The sequence below is a fragment of the Strigops habroptila genome, chromosome 2 (genome assembly GCF_004027225.2).
Source record: "Strigops habroptila isolate Jane chromosome 2, bStrHab1.2.pri, whole genome shotgun sequence".
Classification (NCBI taxonomy): domain Eukaryota; kingdom Metazoa; phylum Chordata; class Aves; order Psittaciformes; family Psittacidae; genus Strigops; species Strigops habroptila.
Window position 1 is genome coordinate 53,264,398 of NC_044278.2, and position 20,024 is coordinate 53,284,421.

The 20,024-nt window shown below is 39.3% G+C and overlaps 1 protein-coding gene across 3 annotated transcripts in view; it reads right to left on the reverse strand.

The window, feature by feature from the left end:
* Nucleotides 1–4,170: 4,170 nt before the first annotated feature.
* Nucleotides 4,171–20,024, reverse strand: part of CD99 (CD99 molecule (Xg blood group)) — a 28,651-nt gene continuing 12,797 nt past the window's right edge. The window contains exons 2-9 of one of the 3 annotated variants that reach the window (XM_030477732.1): nucleotides 12,070–12,102; nucleotides 10,543–10,584; nucleotides 10,330–10,371; nucleotides 8,799–8,867; nucleotides 7,424–7,465; nucleotides 6,813–6,923; nucleotides 5,915–5,968; nucleotides 4,171–4,286 (exon numbers count right to left, since the gene is read on the reverse strand). In XM_030477732.1, coding sequence (XP_030333592.1) covers nucleotides 4,261–4,286; nucleotides 5,915–5,968; nucleotides 6,813–6,923; nucleotides 7,424–7,465; nucleotides 8,799–8,867; nucleotides 10,330–10,371; nucleotides 10,543–10,584; nucleotides 12,070–12,102 — 419 coding nt within the window. In that variant the 3' untranslated portion in view covers nucleotides 4,171–4,260. Of the gene's footprint in view, nucleotides 4,287–5,914; nucleotides 5,972–6,812; nucleotides 6,924–7,423; nucleotides 7,466–8,798; nucleotides 8,868–10,329; nucleotides 10,372–10,542; nucleotides 10,585–12,069; nucleotides 12,103–20,024 lie in introns of all 3 variants that reach the window. The other 2 variants (XM_030477731.1, XM_030477735.1) reach the window with 2 other exon arrangements.

A 20,024-nucleotide genomic window follows, 5' to 3' on the forward strand; every position in this document is an offset into this window, starting at 1 on the left:
CCAGATGCTTCTCTATCTAGCTAAAAAAAAACAATGTGAAGGTGGCACAGGAAGAAGTGGACCCAGCACTGCAGGGCATTGCAGGACCTTCTTAATCTCAGCTCCTTCTGTCAAAGACATGCAACGGCTTGCCCGAGATAGCAAGTAAACAATATTATATATTGAAAACAAATATAAGGCCTTACACCTGAGCATAAATTGCAGTTTTATCACTTTAAGGAATTATTGACCCATCTTTTTCTATTTAAAGGGAAAACAACGTTCTGCCTAATATTAATCTAACAAGGTGGATAACTTGCTGAATTCTTTTTACTTATTCTTTCAAGAAAAAAAATCTGTAGTTAAGAAACAGCAAATGGGTGGAGTGTGTGTCTGTCTGTCCTCTACACCCATCGGGCCTCTTTTAGATGAGACAAGCTAAAAGAGAAGAAGAGGACAGTCACAACTCAGCACAGTTGCAGCCCCATCCTGCCTGTGAGTACAGGTTAGGCATTGCTCTCTTTGTCATGGGAGACCTGCTGTATGAGTCTATCGGAGATGAAAGAACCAAATTATACACTAGAACTACTGGGGAAAGCCGCTAATATACTACAGTATTCATCATCTGTCATAAAAATGGACATATTTTAATTAAAATATTGAAACATCTGGTAATATTAGACATTAATTTAAACAAAATACACAAGTGAATCAGTGATAGAAGTTCTTGGCAATAGAAGAATACAATTACTACATGCTAGCTAAAGCTTCAATGGTTTTTCACAAGCAGATGGATGAACATGATTTTTAGTCTTTTATTCTTGTGGTTCTGAGAGTACTCCACATGCAAGGGTTTGAAAAACCTGTATTTTTGTTCCATTCAAGTCCTTTTCCTACTCCTAATCATCTCTTCCCTTTCTTTCAAATGCCTCTTTTATACCTGTAAATGAAAAGAGCAAAAAGCAATCCATCTTTTCAGTTTATGGAAAGGTTGTTTGTTTCATAACCTTGTCAAGTGGAAAACACTCAGAGAATAGTGCAGTTTAGATGGTGGCCTAAAATAATTAGCAAGAAAAACACCAAAATGCACAACTGGGAGTGCAATTCAGCCCAAGATACACTGAATGCCGAGTGCACTAGAAAGTTTTCTTTAGCATTCAGAATTTGGCGGAGATACGAGAACAAGCATAAATAGGAGCTACAGTAAAAAGCTGCTAAATGTTATGCTTAAGAACTGCCTGCTTTCATTTCCACAGCCCAGTGAATTAATTTGGGTGAGTTTGGATAAGTATTTGACATGGACATCACATTTGAAAACCATCAAAACATTTTTCAAGCAGTCTTTTTCACTGGTGCTTAGGATGAACTAAACTGCCACCACAGCAGAAGCTAAAGTGACATGGTGTTCTACCAGAAGATCCTGCTTTGCTTTTCCTTCTGTTACTGAAGGCAATTCCTCCTCCTCAAAGGAGGAAGACTGGAGAAAAAACAGAACTGAAGAGGGTGTGCTACAGGGACAGGACACAGCTTTTTGTTGCCATCCTTTTGAACTCAGATTAATGGTGAAGGTACCTCATCAGGAGCTAACTTGCACTTGCCTAGAAAAAGCCTAGAAAGGGCCTAGAAAGGACAGTATTTTTTCATGCCACTGCATGGTCTGATCAAAACCTGTATGGAAACTGGAACATTAATTCCCAAATTGGGACCTGAGCGTCACTGACAGCCTGTTAAGGCCATGATGGACAGCAGCTGATCTGTGGGGGATTATCATAAAAATACTTCAATAGAGTAATGAATAATTGTTAACTGATATTTTTTCTTGACCAAATGAATGTGAGAAATGATGAATTAGGAAATTTAGTTAAGCTATGCAAGGGCAGTTGAGTTAGGAAGGAACAGATCAAAGTCTCAATGGGTACTGAGGCAAACAGCAATGTACCAATGAATACCCTGATAACCGAAAAATACGTGAACATTTTATCCACAGATAAGAAACAGAAACCCAAAAATTTTCAGCTGGACAGCCTGAAATTCCAAGCCTTCTCTTCAACCTTTTCTTTTGTATTGGGTTTGCATGACCAGGTGTAACGGAGGGGCTAGGGGGGTGGTTTACGTGAGAAGCTGCCAGAAGCTTCCCCTGTGTCCAACAGAGCCAACACCAGCCAGCTCCAACAGGGACCTGCTGCTGGCCAAGGCTGAGCCCATCAGTGATGCTGGATAATGTATTTAAGAAGGCGGAAAAGCTGCTGCACAACAGCAACTGCACCCAGAGAAAGAAGTGAGAATACATGAGAGAAACAGCTCTGCAGACTGTGCAGAAGTCAGTGCGGAAGGAGGGGGAATAATCTCTGTACTTTGTATTTCTAGAGTTGCTAAGAAGGAAAATACAAAAACATTTTCTTTTTTATATATTTATTTTTAGAAAAATCACAATGCTGGTAGGCAGTTTTAGTAAGTAATTTTAGTCTTGCAAAAGCTGAAGAAGGATTCAAGAGTCTGGTTAGCTAAAAGCTAGTTTGAGCTTTCCCCACCATTTTTAATGAACACTGGCTTATTTCTGTTTTCTCTATACTTGGCATTGATATGAGATACCTGTTTACTCATGTAGGTAAGCAGTACATTTCGTTTCTTTGTATTTACATAGATCAAATGTTTATATAAAAATCATTTTTCCACCCTCAAACACACACTTCAAGGTTTTAGTTCTCTTATACTAAAAGCAGAAGTGGGGCAAAAAGAGGTTTGCAAATTAATTCCGTAACAGAATACTAAAATCTGTGTAAACCTTTGTTGCAAGCTAAGAAACATGTACAAGAAATTCTTAAATGAATTATTCTTGGCATACATTCATATTTGAATGCACAGACATATTTACATGTTTAATATCCAAATTCATGACTTCTAAGATGTTCTGTAAAATGTCATCTTTCTGTAGAACCCTTTGGCCAGGTGGCTGAAGCACGTTAGTAAGACACATATTGTAAAACTGCATGAAAATTGGAAACAATTAGAATGAAAGCCAACAGAACTGGTCAGACTACACCTTCCAGACAGAACTAGTTACTATTCCAGACTCAGTCTGGAACTGTTATGAGTTGCAGTTTTCCATGTTTCCACAGATCTCTGAAACCTTCCTGTTGCTTTCAAGAGCAAAGGCCACTAGTGCTTTCAGGTGAGAATGCGGTCATAGGTCTTGATGGCAATCCTTCACAAGCCCAAAAGCATTCTTCACATATATGCTATTTATACTGTTCAATGGGTGCTTGTGAGGTGAGGCTGGGTTGTTCTGGTCAGTCTTGTGTTCCAGGACTTTCAAACTGTAGCGCTGTTTCTGTTTTTTAAGGGTGCGTGATAAGCCTTCTGAATTCAACATTATTTTCTGTTAGATTTTTTGGTTACGGAAGCCTGAAGATGTCAATCCCCACCCCCTAATACTTCATACACATCTGTTTAGACAACTGCCAAACACCAATCTCACCAGATGTACAAAATCCAATTATGGTTCTGATTTGCAGATCAGGCTTTTCCACATCTGATCAGCTCAGGACTTGCTAAGCAGGAAGAGCCAGAAAGGATGAAGGGTCTCTGTGCACTAGTTTGAGTGTTCTGAATCTGTACCAGACAGATGCAACAACAACAACAAAACCCCCCCTCTTACCCCCTCCCTCCCCCCCCCAAAAAAAAAGGCAAAAACAAAACTGAATTTTTGTCTCTTGGATGCTCAAGTATCCCTTCCCTGGTGGGTGACCCAGGCAGTTACACGGATTGAACCAGCAGCACCCACACCTAGACTCATTATCCCTACGCAGTGAGCCATTTGCTTTCAGGTGCCCACAACATATGCCAGGTTGTCTGGTTGGTACACTCACTGCATACAGGATATTAAAAAAACTATTGCACTGCCTGAAAGCAATGGCATAACAAAACATTACTTGCCTTTTTTTTGGAGAGGTATGGAAAAGTTAAACATACTGAATGCACTTTAGACACACCCATTTGTCACAGGAGTAAAGAATGTAAAGGCACAACATACTCCTAACACTCCTGTCATTAAGGCCATATACTGGTGTGCAACAATGCTTCACAGGGCTAACCATACAGAAGTGCTCAGGTCTAAGGCAAACTCCCAGAGGTGTTTCAAACAAGAACTGTTTTCTCATGCAACTTCATACTCTGCTGTTTACATTATGCTTTTTTTTGTTTCTTTTTTTTTTCCCCAGGCAGAATGCAGGCTCTCTATCCAGTTTCAATGATCTGTTTCTTCATCATGTTTTCTTTAATTCAGTTCTCCAGAAGTGTGCGCTGAACTAAAAAGTGAGAAACAACTCAAGATTAGCACACTACGTCATTCTAAGTTATGTATTACTATGTAACAGTATATGTGGACAACAGATTTTTTGAGTAGTCATTTGAAGCCGGGGGATAAATTCAGGTAAGCAGAGGCTTGATGCTGTGAAGCCAGTACCCTGCATACGAAGGCATATTACATCCCAGATTGCTCACTCACATAATCACATCCTACTAGATCCGTGCAGCCATCTACACTTGCAGCATAACCTAACATGCAGAGTTTTGCAAATGCAAAAAATGAGATGGAGTACAGTCTGTGTAACTGATAGAAAAAGTGGATTACTGAACAGAAGTGCTAGGCTGAGTTACCCACATTTTCAGGAAGTCAAAGACAAGCCCACATAAAATGCTAAAAATGCAGACCTCTTCTGCCATGCCATCTGACCTGGCTTAATGCAAGACTGCTTCTAACTAGAAGCCACATAGGTACATCAACACCCTATTACCAAAAGCAGAGCTAATGACTGCTGATTCCCAGAACTCAGGTCAGGAGTAGCACCATGCTGACCATGGTTGCCCAGTTTCTTGGTTCAAAATATGCTCATGCTTGCCTGCAAAATTTAACAGAGGTATGAAACTTGGGATTTAACATGACATCAATACATAGGCAGGAGTAATCAGTCATGGTAACATCCCACCTTTGACTTTATCAGTTAAAATAAAGTATGCATCACCTGATGCATTTCACATCTGAGTTCTAGTGAATCTTGGCCAAATTTTTGGCATCTCTGAGCTCTGACTCATATGTTAACTGCATATGGTAGAGGTTTTTCAATAGCACTGCTTCCTTCACTAACGCTTAGCTGAATTGAGGATACCTGTCTATCTGCAGTCCTGACTTGTACAACCAGTCACAAGAAAATGTCTTCTCCTCGAGAGTTTTAAATATTTAATAGATTAAAGAAAAAACATTTATAAAGAGGATTACGAACCAGATGGAATTTTTTAGCAAACTGATGAAAGACCTGAGAGAAATAAGGTGTAATTTTTATTTTTTTTTTCTGTTCTAAAAAACCAGAACTAGTTCTGTGGGGTTTTGAGTAAGACCACAGAAGAATGTTCTATTTACAACAACATGCGATCAAATCCAGTCCTCCTTGCCTCCAGTGTAGTTTCACCTCTGCCCAAACACTATTAACATTTTTAATATACATTCTGGAAGAGTTCTATATGGATTTACAATCAAAAAAGGTGTCCAATTCCAATAGACACAACACACATGAATAAAGCACCTGTCAGTTAACTGCAGTTACGGATCACACTAAAGGAGCAGGCTTGTGTATTCATAATTGTATTTAATAACACTTTTGCAGAGAAAATTAAATTCTTTACTTTCTCTAAGCTCCTGTATTTTAAGGACTCCTCAAGACAATAAACCAATCTGTTCAAAGAATAACAAACTAGAGAAGAGTGGCCATATTACCAGAAGTGAAATCTTGATTCAGTTCTAAGTTAGTTGTCATGGTAGCCACAAACAAAACCAAACCAGCTTAAGTAATTTTCTCAACTATATTAGATATCAATAAAGTGTGTTCAATAGGATCTCCATCAAAAAGTTAATCTTCCATTTAGATTCTTCACTTACCAGGTGGCTCAGATTGTGCTCCCCGATGGCTTTCCATATTCACATTCTCTTCATCTGTTGGGAAACAAACAGATGTTTAGCATTCAAATTGTCTTATCTTTCAAGTTGTTGATTAAGACAAACAATTAATAGAAATAATTTGAGAGAAGAAACAGCACCCAAGAAACTGAGCTACTGATAGCAGCTGAGTTGCCTTTGTGTTGCCTGCATTTTAATTAATTTTAACATGCATGGTAGATGTTTCCAAACTTCCCAAATTACAAAACTGCAGTGACGACCGCTCTATCGCCGTCCTTCACCAACCAGTCAGATAGATTAAAATGGACAAAAACAAAGCTTCTGCCCCACCTATCACCGACAGTACTCCCAAAGTTCCCCGATCCAAGTCATATCTTATTTAGGTGGAAAGGAAGCAGATAGCAAGTAACAGACGACTGCAGAAGAAAGAATCGTTTGGGGATGAACATCCAGGTAGTTGTCAGAAAACTGATACGTAGGCAAGTATCTTGTGAAAACACAAAGGCAAGATTTACAGAATGAGAAATGACAAAGTATTTTTCAGCATTAAAAGAGTCTCTAATCCCTAGCCTCCACTCAATTTTTCTTAAAGAAATGTTTTCTTGCAGTCTCTGCTGCTTACTATTTAGCAGGAAGTAGTTTCATTTTAAGAAATGCAGAGCCTGAAGTCTGTTTGCTTCTGGGGGTCTCAATTTTGGGCAAGGCATTCTTCAGACTCCCTGCCTTAGATGACTAGTGAGAGAGTTTACTCCCTGTGAACACAAATTCACCATGCTATTAAAACTACCTTACATATAAGATCAGTTTCTAGCTTCCATCTAAATACAAGACCGTATATCTCTTTAGACAGTAGAAACCAAAACTAATTTAGCATTCTTACCGCTTTGTTTGAAACAGAGTTTCTTCTTCTGGTAAGCAATGAAACTAGATACTGCTCCAATTACAGTAGCAACCACAGCACTTACAATTCCAGCTATTGCTCCCTGAGAAGCTGAAAGAAACCAAACCAAAACATATATATTGTATATATTTTTCAGAATCGAAAGCAATGTCTCGAAGTAAACCCCGTGAACACTTCCAAAACAACAAACTGAAATTATTACATTAAACCATAGTAATCACACTTTGTGAATAATGAAAAGTGAATCTTAATTTTATAACCATTGATTACTTAGCAATGCCTATTGTTAAGCAACTGCCTGTTTTTAAGTTCCATTAACTGAAAAAGCTACCTGTTCATAGCCAACTCTAAGTTGCATGCATGCAATCACTGTACCAGCATCTCTGAGACCTTAACACTTCTGAATCATTTGCAATAGAGATTTTAAAGAATTATGAAAGAAGAGCTTGAAAGTAAGAATCCTAGATGCCACAACAGTTTTGAAGATCAAACACACTATCAGCAGTGACCATTCTAGCAGAATATTAGCAATACAGAAAAACCCAGAAAAAAAGCTTCAGACATGCATACACATAAATTTCTGCATTTACCCTCAGCTTCTTCACCATTATTTGGACTTGGGCCCTTTCGTTCTGTAAAAATGAAAAAAAAAAAGGTTTAGATTTTACATGCACAAAGAACAGTCACAGCATCGCTGACAATTTTTTTGTCAACTAATTATGTAAAAATTACAAGCCATCTATTATATCCATACAGTGCTAAACTCTGGCTTTCTATTTTCAAAGCACAGCTCATGGTGGTGCCAACTTCAGCCTTGGTTACTCAGCACTTCTACTAAATGAGTGCAGCACACCTATGAAATGTGGTTTAATCAACTTGCCGCCCACCACCACAGAATACTCAGGGGAGAGGAACAGCATATAATTTCAGGGTAGCATTCAACTGTATTTCCATGGAACCAACTATCTTCCCCTAAAATCCCAGACTCATTTACTAAATACCTTTACAAGTCTCTTAGCAAAGAAGACAGAAATTCTGTAAATACTATCCTTATTTGTCATTGTGCAACTCATACCACTGAAGCAGGAATCTGCGCAGATGGAAACACCATACAAGTCTCAACAGATGCTTCTTGCCCCTGCCAATTTTCAAGTTTCTGCCCCAAAGGAACCTTGGAAGGTGAAAGCTTCCAAAAAAATTAGCATCAGTAATCTCTAAGACAACTCTCTGAAGAAGTCAGTAACCAGCGGCACATCTCAACACCACATCAAGATACTTAAGCTAACTCCAATCTGGAGATATTAAAGTTGCAGTAATGCACATAGGGATGACTAACCTCATCCTAATGATGACTATTACTGCAGCTTGGTCCCAGTGACCATCTGTGTACTGAGCTGTACCGTAACAACCAGATATGGCAGATTACCCAAGGAAGAGTTTGGTAAGCTATGAAATGGTTTTATACTGCTCAGAGTAGATATACCTTACATCACTTGGAAGGCTAAGGACCAATTCATCCTGTGGGACAGATAAAATCCTTGAGAACACAAGGCAGACCTTCTTCTGGCCCACCCCTGGGCTTCCTAACCACAAGAATCAAAAGAAACTGAGAGTATGTCACAGAAGATCTGAAAGTGATACCTGGATGCCTTTAAGAACTATATTCACAGTGAATTTTGAAATAAGTACCACATTCACTTCTCAGTTTTAAACCCTTTCTTTCTGAGCATAACAGTAAAAATCATTGAAGGTTTTACCTCTAGACCAGTTTTACCATTTAATTATCTGAGGGGTTTTGGCAAAGGCAGAACACATTGCTTTTGAACTGAAAGGTATACTCTTAAGTTTCAGAAATCAGAACCAAAGGTATTACAAATTGGACCAGGTTAACCAGTTTGCAAGCAAGCTTTTATCAAAAGCTCAAGTAGAAATGGGATCAATATGAAGCACAACCTACAATCTTACCATTGCCGCCACTATCACCGCCTCCTCCTTTTGGTAAACTGCCATCATATAGATCTGAATCTTTAAAGTCTATAGAGAATAAAAATAATATTATCTTACATGTTTGAAGTTCAGTTAAAAGACACCTCAAGGCACATGGAAGTTTTCTCTAGATCGTTCAGCTGAATTTATGGTGGTTTGAGACTCAGTGTCTTAGTCACCACTATGTTCACATTTCAAAAGCCCTCCCAGTCTCATGTCCCTTCAGCTCAGTACTATACGGTTTGATAGCAGCACTGCTGCCTCCGTATTTCCTGAATAACTGAGAGAAATCAATGTCCAAGAGCAGGTAATACTGCACAATTCAGGCTAAGCAAGCAAGAAGCCCTATAAGCTACTTAACTGGAAAAGCCCAAGTCTCGCTATCCTATTAAAGCAGAGGAAGGACATGGACAGGAAAGGACCATTTCTTTTCAGGGCTGCAGCTGTCAGTGTTTCTTCAGAGCTGGGTTTCTAAGCCACAACCAGTCTTTTGAATATGCACAATACAGTAGTTAGAGGGGGGGATGAGAATAAATATTTTAACATGCCAAAATCCAGTGGCTGCATTATTTGCACGACAATGGGAAGATCCAAATGTAATTCCCTCCTCTGATTTTCTGCAGGACACTGAACCAGTCCCTCTCCATTTCCACTAGACCCTACCTCACAGGGCCTGAGTTCTCCTTCCATCTATTGCCAAATGAATCTTCAGTGTATGCAGAGCAAACATGTTTCAAGCAGCAAAGCTAAAAGAATTGCATCAGAGGCTGTTTTAGCTGGGTGGTAAAAAGCACAGTACTGAGGAACGCAAGACTTGAATTCAACTTTCTGCTGCAAATCAAGCAGGAGAGGGGACAAGAACCAGGGACTGCATTCCAGAAAAGGACTCTTTACCACCATATTCATGGATAATGGCATCATCACAGATACATCTATCTGAATATGTTTTGCTCTGAGTTAGGTAAAGACAGAAGACCTCTTGAGCACAATAGGAAGGGAAGGACTTGTATTTTAAGCCTACCTTTCAAACACAAAAGAACTGTATTTCTTAACTGAGCCTTTAAAAAAAAAACCTGAAATAAAATAACCCTTTAACTTTGAGCTTCACCTTTAATTTGGATGCTTTAAGAATACAGATCACAGGTAGTTCCTACTTATTTTTTAGCATGACTAGTAGGGATTCGATTAGTAAAGATGAAAGGACTCAATCCAATACACAGGTGCTCCACCACAGGCAGCCAAGAACAGCATTGCCCCAAGCACACACACTGTCCCATCCTTCCGCCTCCCCATACCATTCCACTTTTAAGTGAAAGGAAAGTGGCTCAACAGGCTTGTTATGGAATTTCAAGACTGCTGCAAAGCTTATTTGCAAGACAAGTTTTCCTCAATCGTCAGTGTTTATTCAGTGCAACATCTGACATAGACAGCAGCCAATTAACAAGGAGTTATTATTAGAAGTTAAACTGAGGTAGTAAAACCATGTTACAATTCAGAAGTTTGTGCTTACCAGAGTCTTTAGGAAGTATAGGTGGACCTCGCTCGGAGTTATCTGTGCACAACAGAGATATTTAGGAAAAAAACCCCAAAACTATTAAGATATCAAAAGCAGACTACAATGCAGTAACTTTGAAAAGGATTAACATATTAACAAAATTTAGATTAACAGAAGATTAACAAATACTTTTCTACTGTTCAGAAATTCCTGTTAGGTCAGTCTTACCAGTGTCTTTAGGATTTGCAGGCTGAGTTGGCTTGGGATCATCTGTAGTCAAATGGAGTTAAAGTGAACAAAGTTATTAGTGTGAAGAGACAAAATGCAGAACATATAGTAACCTTGAGAGACTATCTGACCTAAAAAAATAGTATCAAATCTTCCCCATGTCATTTTCCTTTCCTTTCATTAGCTAATGCTGTATTTGTTTGGTTATTTTATGTCAAACACCGTACTTCAATGCAATTAACATTTTTTCTGCCACATTAGCCTGTGTATCAGACCCTCGCTATAACTGAACATATACAGAAGAACTCACTATGCGTTACGCAGCATTTCAGTTTGCACATCTGATTTCAAATGGTGAACTTCTTTCAATTTTCCTACTAGGTACAGATTAGTTGGCTGTTTCCTTTTTTAGAACTACCAGATTTTAACCAATAATAGAGCTTAGTACCCCATTTAATAAAAAATAAAAATTGAATAATTTTTAAAAAGATACACATAATAGCAGTAGAAATATAGTCCCCACAATGACATTTCATTTAGCTTGCCACAAAATTGGAGAATAAAAGATCTTAGTAGTTATCTCTGTATGGTTTGGTTACAGACTGCTGCCTACATCAAAAAACACACCAAGAGTGGGTTTCTAAAACTGTGTTTTCACCAACAGCTTAACCAATCTAGCAGCCCATTTCTTCTGCATGCTACTTCTCCTTGACATTGCGTGGTCTTGCCTCCTCCCAGCTCTAGGCAAAAGTCAGATGAGGTCTCCTTAGGCTCTCTGCATATTCTAAGAGGCAGGCACACGTAGAGAACAGTTCTAAGACCCCAACTTAGGCTTGCCATCCTATACAGGATCCTTTCTCTTCACTTACTTGAACCATCTGCTTCATTCAGCCAACTGTTTCCAAAAATTACAATGGTTGGAAACGGACTGCTTTAAGGGACAAAACTTCAAAGGGCTAAATCAAACAGAGCACCAAACAGTGCTACTGTCTTACAAATATATGCCCTATGTTAGGAAAGTTGTCTATATTGCAACAGGTCTACTGATGGTACTTGAAAAGCTACTGTGCATTATCTGCCTAACTGGATGCACCTTTTACTGGCTAAGTGACAACAACACTGCCATCTCTACTGCTGCCCACACTGCAGAGTTGAAGCACATTAGAAAAAGTACCTTCCCTCATACTATAGGTTCATGTTTCCTTGTGCTACTAAAATTACTCCCTGGAAAGGAAGAGATTACTTCAGATTTAAGAACTACTTCCATAAGTAATAGTTTATGGAATTAGTGCCATCTAGTGAAGAGACAGCAATGAAACAAGCAGGACTTGGCTAAGTAGTACACATACAGTTTTGGTGATCCAGACCCTTAAAAATGAACATAAATAAACATAACTACACTGCAATTATTTTTATCTACAGTATGTTACCTTAATCAACTCAGTGCCCTTATTACATTTAGGTTATAAAGGACAGATAGACACTGCACCAAATACTGAGCAGTATCCAGGAAAACATGATACTTACCAGGCTGAAGAGCGTGTTCCAAATCGAAATCATCTACAAAGAAAGAAGGGAAGTTTTAAATGTAATTTAAAAACTGAACTACTTCAGATTATTTTAACACAAAATGCACCTCACAATGTTTTCAACAAGAATATAATCACATGCTCATTCAACAGTGGCCCACAGAGAAGCACTACACTGTTACCACGCATTACCTCCAAAACTAGGTGCTGCTTTTGGTGATCATGGTACACGTCAAAGGCCATGTCAGAGCAAACTCAAAACATACAGATTGAAAGCCAACAGAAGGTATTCTCAGAGGGCCTTTAAGCTTGTGAAATCACAAAGTAAATTTGTGAAAGCACTAGCAGAAGACTCCAAAATGCAGAAATACCTTTGCTATTAGGGAGCTGCTTTTTTTACAGAAATACCACAATTCTGTGTGCCTCTAAATCAAAATATTCAGGCTCTCAAATTAGTATGTACAACCACACTTGACTTCACAGGTTTACCAAATGCATCTTCTAATTTGAAGTCATCAAAATCGCCTGTAGAAGATGAAAGCAACAGTAACAACATTGTTTTTTCTTCCTCAAAACCAACACTTATTACAGTCATAAGCATGTTTCTGATCTATCTTGAGTAATCTTTTCTGCTTCTTGCATCAGACTAGAAGAACATTTTGAGTCAGGGCTGAAGACAGGTATTCTTCTCTATTTCTACAGACCACTACCCACACATCCCTTCAGGAAAAAAAAAGAAACAGCACTAAAAATTGTCTCTTTAGAAAGGATCTGGAGGCCCAGAACATATACTCCTACAGTCAATATAATGCACTTAATCCTTTATTCTTGCCACTGCTACTACATGCTTTTAGTGCCATCCACATCATATTCTTTCCACTGAACCACAAAATGAGCAGGGGCAGAGTTCCAATTCACAAGAATTTACAAGACTCGAGTGTGAAGGGCAGCCTTGGAGCACAAAGCCCAGTGTGAAAATTATAAATCAGGTAATGGATTTAATACCTTGGAATTAAAAAGAATTTTCATGGGTTTGTAAGACTTCCCTTTTCCCTTAACAAAAGCTAAGGGAAAGGTGGTTATGGTATGAAGGTGGTTACGTTTTTAGCACAGATGATCTTGAGCAGCATCTTCAGTTTCCTAAAAGACCGCTAAATGCAGCTGTCACCACTATGGGCTCTCCACTCCAGGCAGACTAAGTTTCATTTTCAGCCCTCAGGAAAAGAACATTCTCTCTTCCTGTATTAGGTCAGTTGCTAGAGGTACTGCTGCTTACCTAGCCAACTGCAAACACATTAACTCAATATATTCATGATATAAACTGGTTTTACAGTATATAGTAGTGTGATCTCAGCAGCAGAGGCCTGTAAGATAAATGGACAGCTAAAACAACTGTTTGGGATATTTCTGATAGTTCGTAATTCCTGCTTTCACTGAAGCATGGAAAAAGGCATGAAAGTAGATACCAGCTATTGAAGAAAAAGACATACAAAAATACTGCTGCAGCCCCAAAGAAGCTCCAAGACTTTTTTACCTACTGAGTATCAAGCCAGCCAGAGCTACCACAACGTCCTGGATAAAGTCATTAAGTACAGATCTTGGACAGAAAGCAAGAAAATATTTCACTTGGTGTTCTTCACTCCAGGGGGAGACAAGCTCTTTTGGATACTTAGCTCAGTAAAAACTATTTTACAGAATGCAAAATATTTGCAGGTTGTTTATCTGAAGCCTATATCACCTTGCAATGCAATCTTAAAACCCTCAGTAAAATCAGCTGTTGTGAAGACCCAAATCTCAGTTAACTCTGAAGTTACCCTTTTCTTTATACTACACTATAAAGCCTCCATATGAACAGGCAAAAAAGGTCAAAACACTCAAGAGAAATTTAAACAGGTATTTGCATAGTGGTTCCTCAAACTTGAATTCCGGTTTGTTTGTTTTCCCACGTACATATATGTCTCAGGCTACAGTCCTCCAGGGAGGAATGCCTAAGACAGGATCTGATCAGATATTTGCTAAGTCTAACTCTAAGAAGGCAGGCAGACTGTTGAAGATGCACGCTCCTGAAAACACTCTACCTGAGTAGCAACCAGAGGATGCACCACCACCCTGTCTCAAAGTTAAAGATGTATTACTAAACCAATGAAAGTTACACTGGTAGGTATATTTCAAGTACTATTTCTGTTTAGGAGTGGCAGACCAAAAAACAGGCACATATAGTCAACATTATGCTTTGGTGCAGCAGAAGTTTTATCTGGAGCAGAAAAGAGGCTATGTGAAAAGTCTCCCACTGCCATCATGAAACTTAGTCTGAGAATTCTGAATGGTTCCAGCTGCAGCAGTTTCCCTCAAAAGGGGGAAACCAGTGTAAAAGAGTGTGCATTCAGTGATGTTGCTACTTTAAGGGATTGTTTTCCCTTTAGGAGGAGACTGCTGACTGCCATTCTCATATAGGACATGCTTTGAAAGAGCAATAAACAAATTTGAGAGTTAATTAAAAAAAAATAATTCTATAGTGACTGGAATTACTCAATACTCTGCAACTACCATTCTGTTTTCCAAGCATGCAGCATCAGGCTTTTCAAACACATACGCTTTTGATAGCTGATGAGCTAGAGAGTATCCAAGAGAGTCAAGTAACTACGCAAATAGGAGTTCTTTGCAAAGATCCTCCACCACTCTCAGATACTTACTGCTAATATATCAGATAAGTCATAGTTACATTCCACTGCAAAAGTTGAGATGAGCTTTGGAAAGTTCCTCCATTAGTCATGTGTATGGCAACACACCAAGAGAGAAGACTTGTGATGAATCACCACAAACCTAACTTTCTGACTTGAGCAACAGACTGCTTGAATTTTTTTTTTTCTAAAAATATTGGTGCTCTTCTCCCTTCCCAATGCCCTGGTCACCACAGGGTGCCACAGAGCCTGCATGCTGCAGTTGGTCTTCCAGTAGTAGGTATACGGACCAGATGACAGTGGTCAGCTTGTCCATGTCCCACTGCTGGATGTTACCTGCCATTCTGTCAGTGGGCAACTAACTTAGAATCACATAATCATAGAATACATTGAGTTAGAAGGGACCCATAATGATCATTGCGTCCAACTCCCTGTGGGACTACTTAAAACTATACCAAATTACTAAGACCATTGTCCACATGCTCCTTCCAGCAGGAAAACTGGATTTTTATACTCCTGTGTCTCGTAGCCCTTCCCCTTGGGAGACTAGAAACATGAATAGAAATAATCATCACCTAACCCTAACAGAAGCTACAGAAAATCCAGGAAGGCAAACAGTTTGATACTTGTTCATGAAACACTTCAAATAACAGAGCAAAGCCATTGTATCCCTTACAATTGCTTTTTAAGCTCACCAGCACTTGATTTTAATCCAGGTTTTGCCCCACCAGCATTAGTTATCTACAATAAAAGACTTACACTGCTCAGCTCACATTCTGGCAGTCATTTTCCAAAACGTCCTAAGCAGGCAAAACCAACAGGAGAAAATTAATAACAAAAAAACTGCAAGAAAGGTGACTTGGTTCTCCATACCTGTCTGCCTTTCTAAGATCTTAATTGGAGAACCTGGAACAGGAAAATCCCTCACTGCGAGTGGAAGAACGCACTTAAAACTGTATTCCTCCTCTTAGCCAGGGCAGAGGTTTGCAAGTTCCCTCTGTGTCAGAGAACGCAGATGGGATGTTTACTCCCACTGCCAAGCAGCAGTTTACAATTAGCCCTGCCTGGAGTCTCATGAAATTAAGAGACAACCCACACTTGGTTTCAAACCCTGTTCCTCCTGTAAGGACCCACCTATCGATGCTGCTTTTCAAGTTTAGTTTCTCTGCTAAGCGAGAGAAAAGAAAAGCTTTGCACAAAGTTCTGTTTAGAAAACAAAGCTCCCTTTTACCTAAAATAAACATGGCCCCAAACAAAAACACAACTGTAAATCAGCCAAAAAGCAATGATAATTTTTTTACATCTGGGGAGTGTCTGCTTTCTGCACATCTGGAGTGTTCTGCTTTCTGCACATCTTGAGTGTTCACTAATGTAATCTGATGGGAATAAAGTCAGCTGAGCCTCTGCTGCAACCAATAAAGACTTATTTCCTCTTCAAAAAGATGCGTTAAGACTATCCTAATAATTACTGTATTATTTTTTGTACAGTCAACCAAAAGCTACTTCTCTGAAACGTTACTTTATTTGTACCAATCTTGAAAATACAGTATGAAAAAAGTTAGCCAGTTATGTAGCCTAATCTTTTTCTGATCTGACTTCTAGAAAATGTTTTTTAGACTAATTGTGATTTATTTTAATATTTGAATTACCAACTATTTCTTCTTCCAAATAAATAACCGTAGTCACATGAGGGTTTTTTCACAGAAAGTGGTAAAACAAGCCATTTACTGTGGCAGAAAGAAAAAAAAACCAACAACTCACATTTTGAAGCACAGTTTGGGGAATTTCACTTGTCTAAAAGTTTCTCATGCACTGGAAAACTTTGGTTGCCCCTTCGAGCTATAGAAAGTAGGATGATACAGTGGGGCTTGAACATTTGCTGTAAGTAGAGTTTTCCGGGGAGGATTTAATACAGGAACGAGACAACAGAACGAATAGCTCTAAATCATCACAAAGCATATAGAAGAATAGTCAACCATGAAGCTAGAGAATTAACATGATGGCAACAATCCTGCCAAATACTGAGCTGCTCTTCCAGAAATGAGGAGTAAAAGAGAAATAAACAATAATTACAGAAGGTCTAAGAACTCCTGTGGCTCCTTTAAACCAAGTAGTGAAGATAAAAGCAAGTATTTGGCATCTTAATCTCAACCTGCTCAGTGATAAGTCGTATACCCACAGTCTAGTTTTCATACAGTTTGTAATTCTGCACATCCACAACCAGTGTGACCACTTTCCCTCCAAGCAGTGGTTTGGATGCTTGGTGGTTCTCTTCTGGTTACAACCCTCAGAGGCAAACCAACGTCAAATGGCAAGCCACAGGCTCCAGATCTTCTCCTTAAACTTAAAAGAGCTTCCAAAGCACTAACAGCATCTTGGAAAAAGCTGAAGTATTTTCCATGCTTCAGTGAAAGTTGTTTCTTGCAGATTTTACGTCCCACACATATTCAAAATACTCAAAACCCCACTGACCACTGTCCTGGGCAACCTGCAGTGGCTGACCCTACTGGCGCAGGGGTTGGGACTGGAAGGTCTCCAGAGGTGTCCTCCAGTCTCAGCACCCTGTGGTTCTATGACCAATTCTAGTCACTGGGCTAAATTCCTTGTGCTACAAAACTCATATAACTACAAAAAAATAAAATCACTCTGGCTCTCTGCAATTCTTTTTAAAGATAAGAACTAAAATGCATTGCTCTGTCTCATGATATTTGTAAGCAGAAACATAAGCTACGCTAACAAAAGCTGTAAGAACATTTGGGTGACAGGACAGCACTTGCATCAAGAAATTACAAGATTAAGTTTTGGGGACACTGGGATAAGAAATGGGAAGAGAGAAAAAGGGTTTTGCAAAATATAATAAAGGTGCTGAATCCACATGGCAACAAATGAAAAGATATTGGACATATTCTTTTAATTTTCGCTCATTTCTTCTTCCTGTAACTACAGAAGGGCCTGACTACACTTTGAGACTGCAAACGTCATATACTGTGATTATTGCTATTTCACCTAAGTACTTGGCCTTACCAAGCATAAATGCATTATTAAAATTAGTGAGTGTTTTAATAAAGTATTTTCTGGAAAGAAAATGCTAAGTTTCCATTTGTGTAAATTCAGAGACTAAGGCAAAATACGACTGGCAGACAGAAGCACAGTCTTGTCTACATTTATATGCAGCATACCCTGGATGAAGGCTGCAGGTGTCTGACTAAATATTGCCTAGCCTTATGTTATTTAAAGCCTGCGTGTTGGTCCTTATATCTGCAAGTGCTGAAATTTACATTCTAGGTAACTGGTCTTGAGTTCTTGGTACTTTTCCTCATAGCAGCTATAAACCACAAAGACATTACTGTGCATTAAACATGAAGTTATTTGAAGTCAACAACATCACCCCTGGGGCCGCTGTTGCCACTGCCTTCTCTTGCATCAACAGAGCACCTGTGGAACGCAGCCCTGTCCTTCTGTCCCTGGGGTAGACGAGGAGGACCCCTGCCCCTCTTCCCAGGTCTCAGGTGCTGGTGCAATCACCAGTCTCCCAGGGAGGCTCCTGGAGCAGGCACAACGGGCCAAGACACCTCTGCTCTCAATCACTGCTTCTTGAGAAACCTGTGCCAGGCTTGGACCGGGAGCTCTGAGGCATCCTTAAAAAACCCTGTTCTCAGATCTCACCAAGATCAAGCAGGCACTGTGCACCTACTTTGTATTCAGTCACTTTTGAAACTCTGTCTTGGCATAAGAAATATCAGTAGTTATTTTTTTATAAGCCTAAGAAACCCAAATCCTTTAAGTACATGTTTCTCACAATCTACAGCTTCAAAGTTTAAGCTGCTCGACAAGATTTTAAGCCTTCACAAAGCTGACAAGCCTTGCAGCTGCTACTCACATTGCCTAAATTTCTATAAGCAGGTGCACTCTTACCTCAAGGCTCACATTTACTGTTGTTATGAAAGGTCCCTTCCCTATTTTATCAATCAGTCTTTACAGTATGAAAGTGTATTAACTTTGTCAATAGATTAGTTCACATTATACACTGCAATGCAATGAGGTAGTGGAATTTTACTGGAGACTTTGGTGCTGTTTATGCTTAAGTAAAAGAAACGAAAGGACAGGGTGGTCCTGTAAATAAGGACTTTATTTCTTGGAAGCCTAGAGCTGTCTGTAAAGGACAAAAAATTCCTTTTCTTAAGGATAAAAGATACACCTGTACAGCCAAGTAAATGCCAGCATCCCAGCCCCTCTTTGAAACCTTCCCAGCATCAGCTGGCATCATAGCTAAGTAATTGTACCAAGACTAACTCCAAAGCCATTTGGATCAATAGACAAGCAGCAAGAATGCTACAGAAACACAGATGTCCTGCAAAGTTTTACTACAATTGTAAACAGAAGTGTGGGTGTTCGTGACTAGTCAAATCACATTGGACCTGAAAGTTTGAAGGCTACAAGAACCCTCTGTGAAAACACATTCAGGGTTCCCCAATTTGGCTAGGACACCTCATGCACGTGAATAAATATTTACCCTTATAATTCCTTATTTTGCATCCTAGCCTCTCTCCTCAGTTGGCAAGGGCTATTTGCAGATTTTCATAACACTGTCCAAAGGTCAAAGTCAGTATGTCAGCACCCCTCCCTCTTCCAAAGTCAAGGAATCTCGTTACTTCTTGAGGATTTCTGCACTTAGATCTACCAGTAGCTTCAGCTGTTCTTGTCACCAACCTTTCCACGGTTGACTGACATCCATGAAACCTTTTATTCTGAATCATGTACTTCAAAACAGTGGGCACAACAACAAGCAGTCAAAACTACAGTTTAAGAACTGTGGAGCAATATACACACTGATGGCACCAAGATGGACACCAGAGGTGGGGCTGGGAAGGGACATGTATTCAAGGCCCTTTGAACACTCAGTATTCTCACCTTCATGAACAGATTCGTGAACATTAAACCACAGTGGTATAACAACCCAAACTGCAGCCAGCACCATACATTGGAAAGACTAGAATGGTGGTTAATCAAGAGATTATTCTCAAATTTAAGAAAATTGTTTTATCCAAGCAGGTTGCAAACTCTTCAGTATCGTATAATTTTATAAAACCACTGGTTCTCCTGAAAGTAACTAAAACTGACAACATATAACCTAATGCTATTTTATCACCAGAAGTTTATCTATACTTCTATTCAAATAACAACATTCTCCTCTCTTTGCCCTGAAAACAGTTCAGCACTCTGCCCAGGCTTGTGTAAAAAAAAAAAAAAAAAAAAGAGAGAGAGGAGTGTT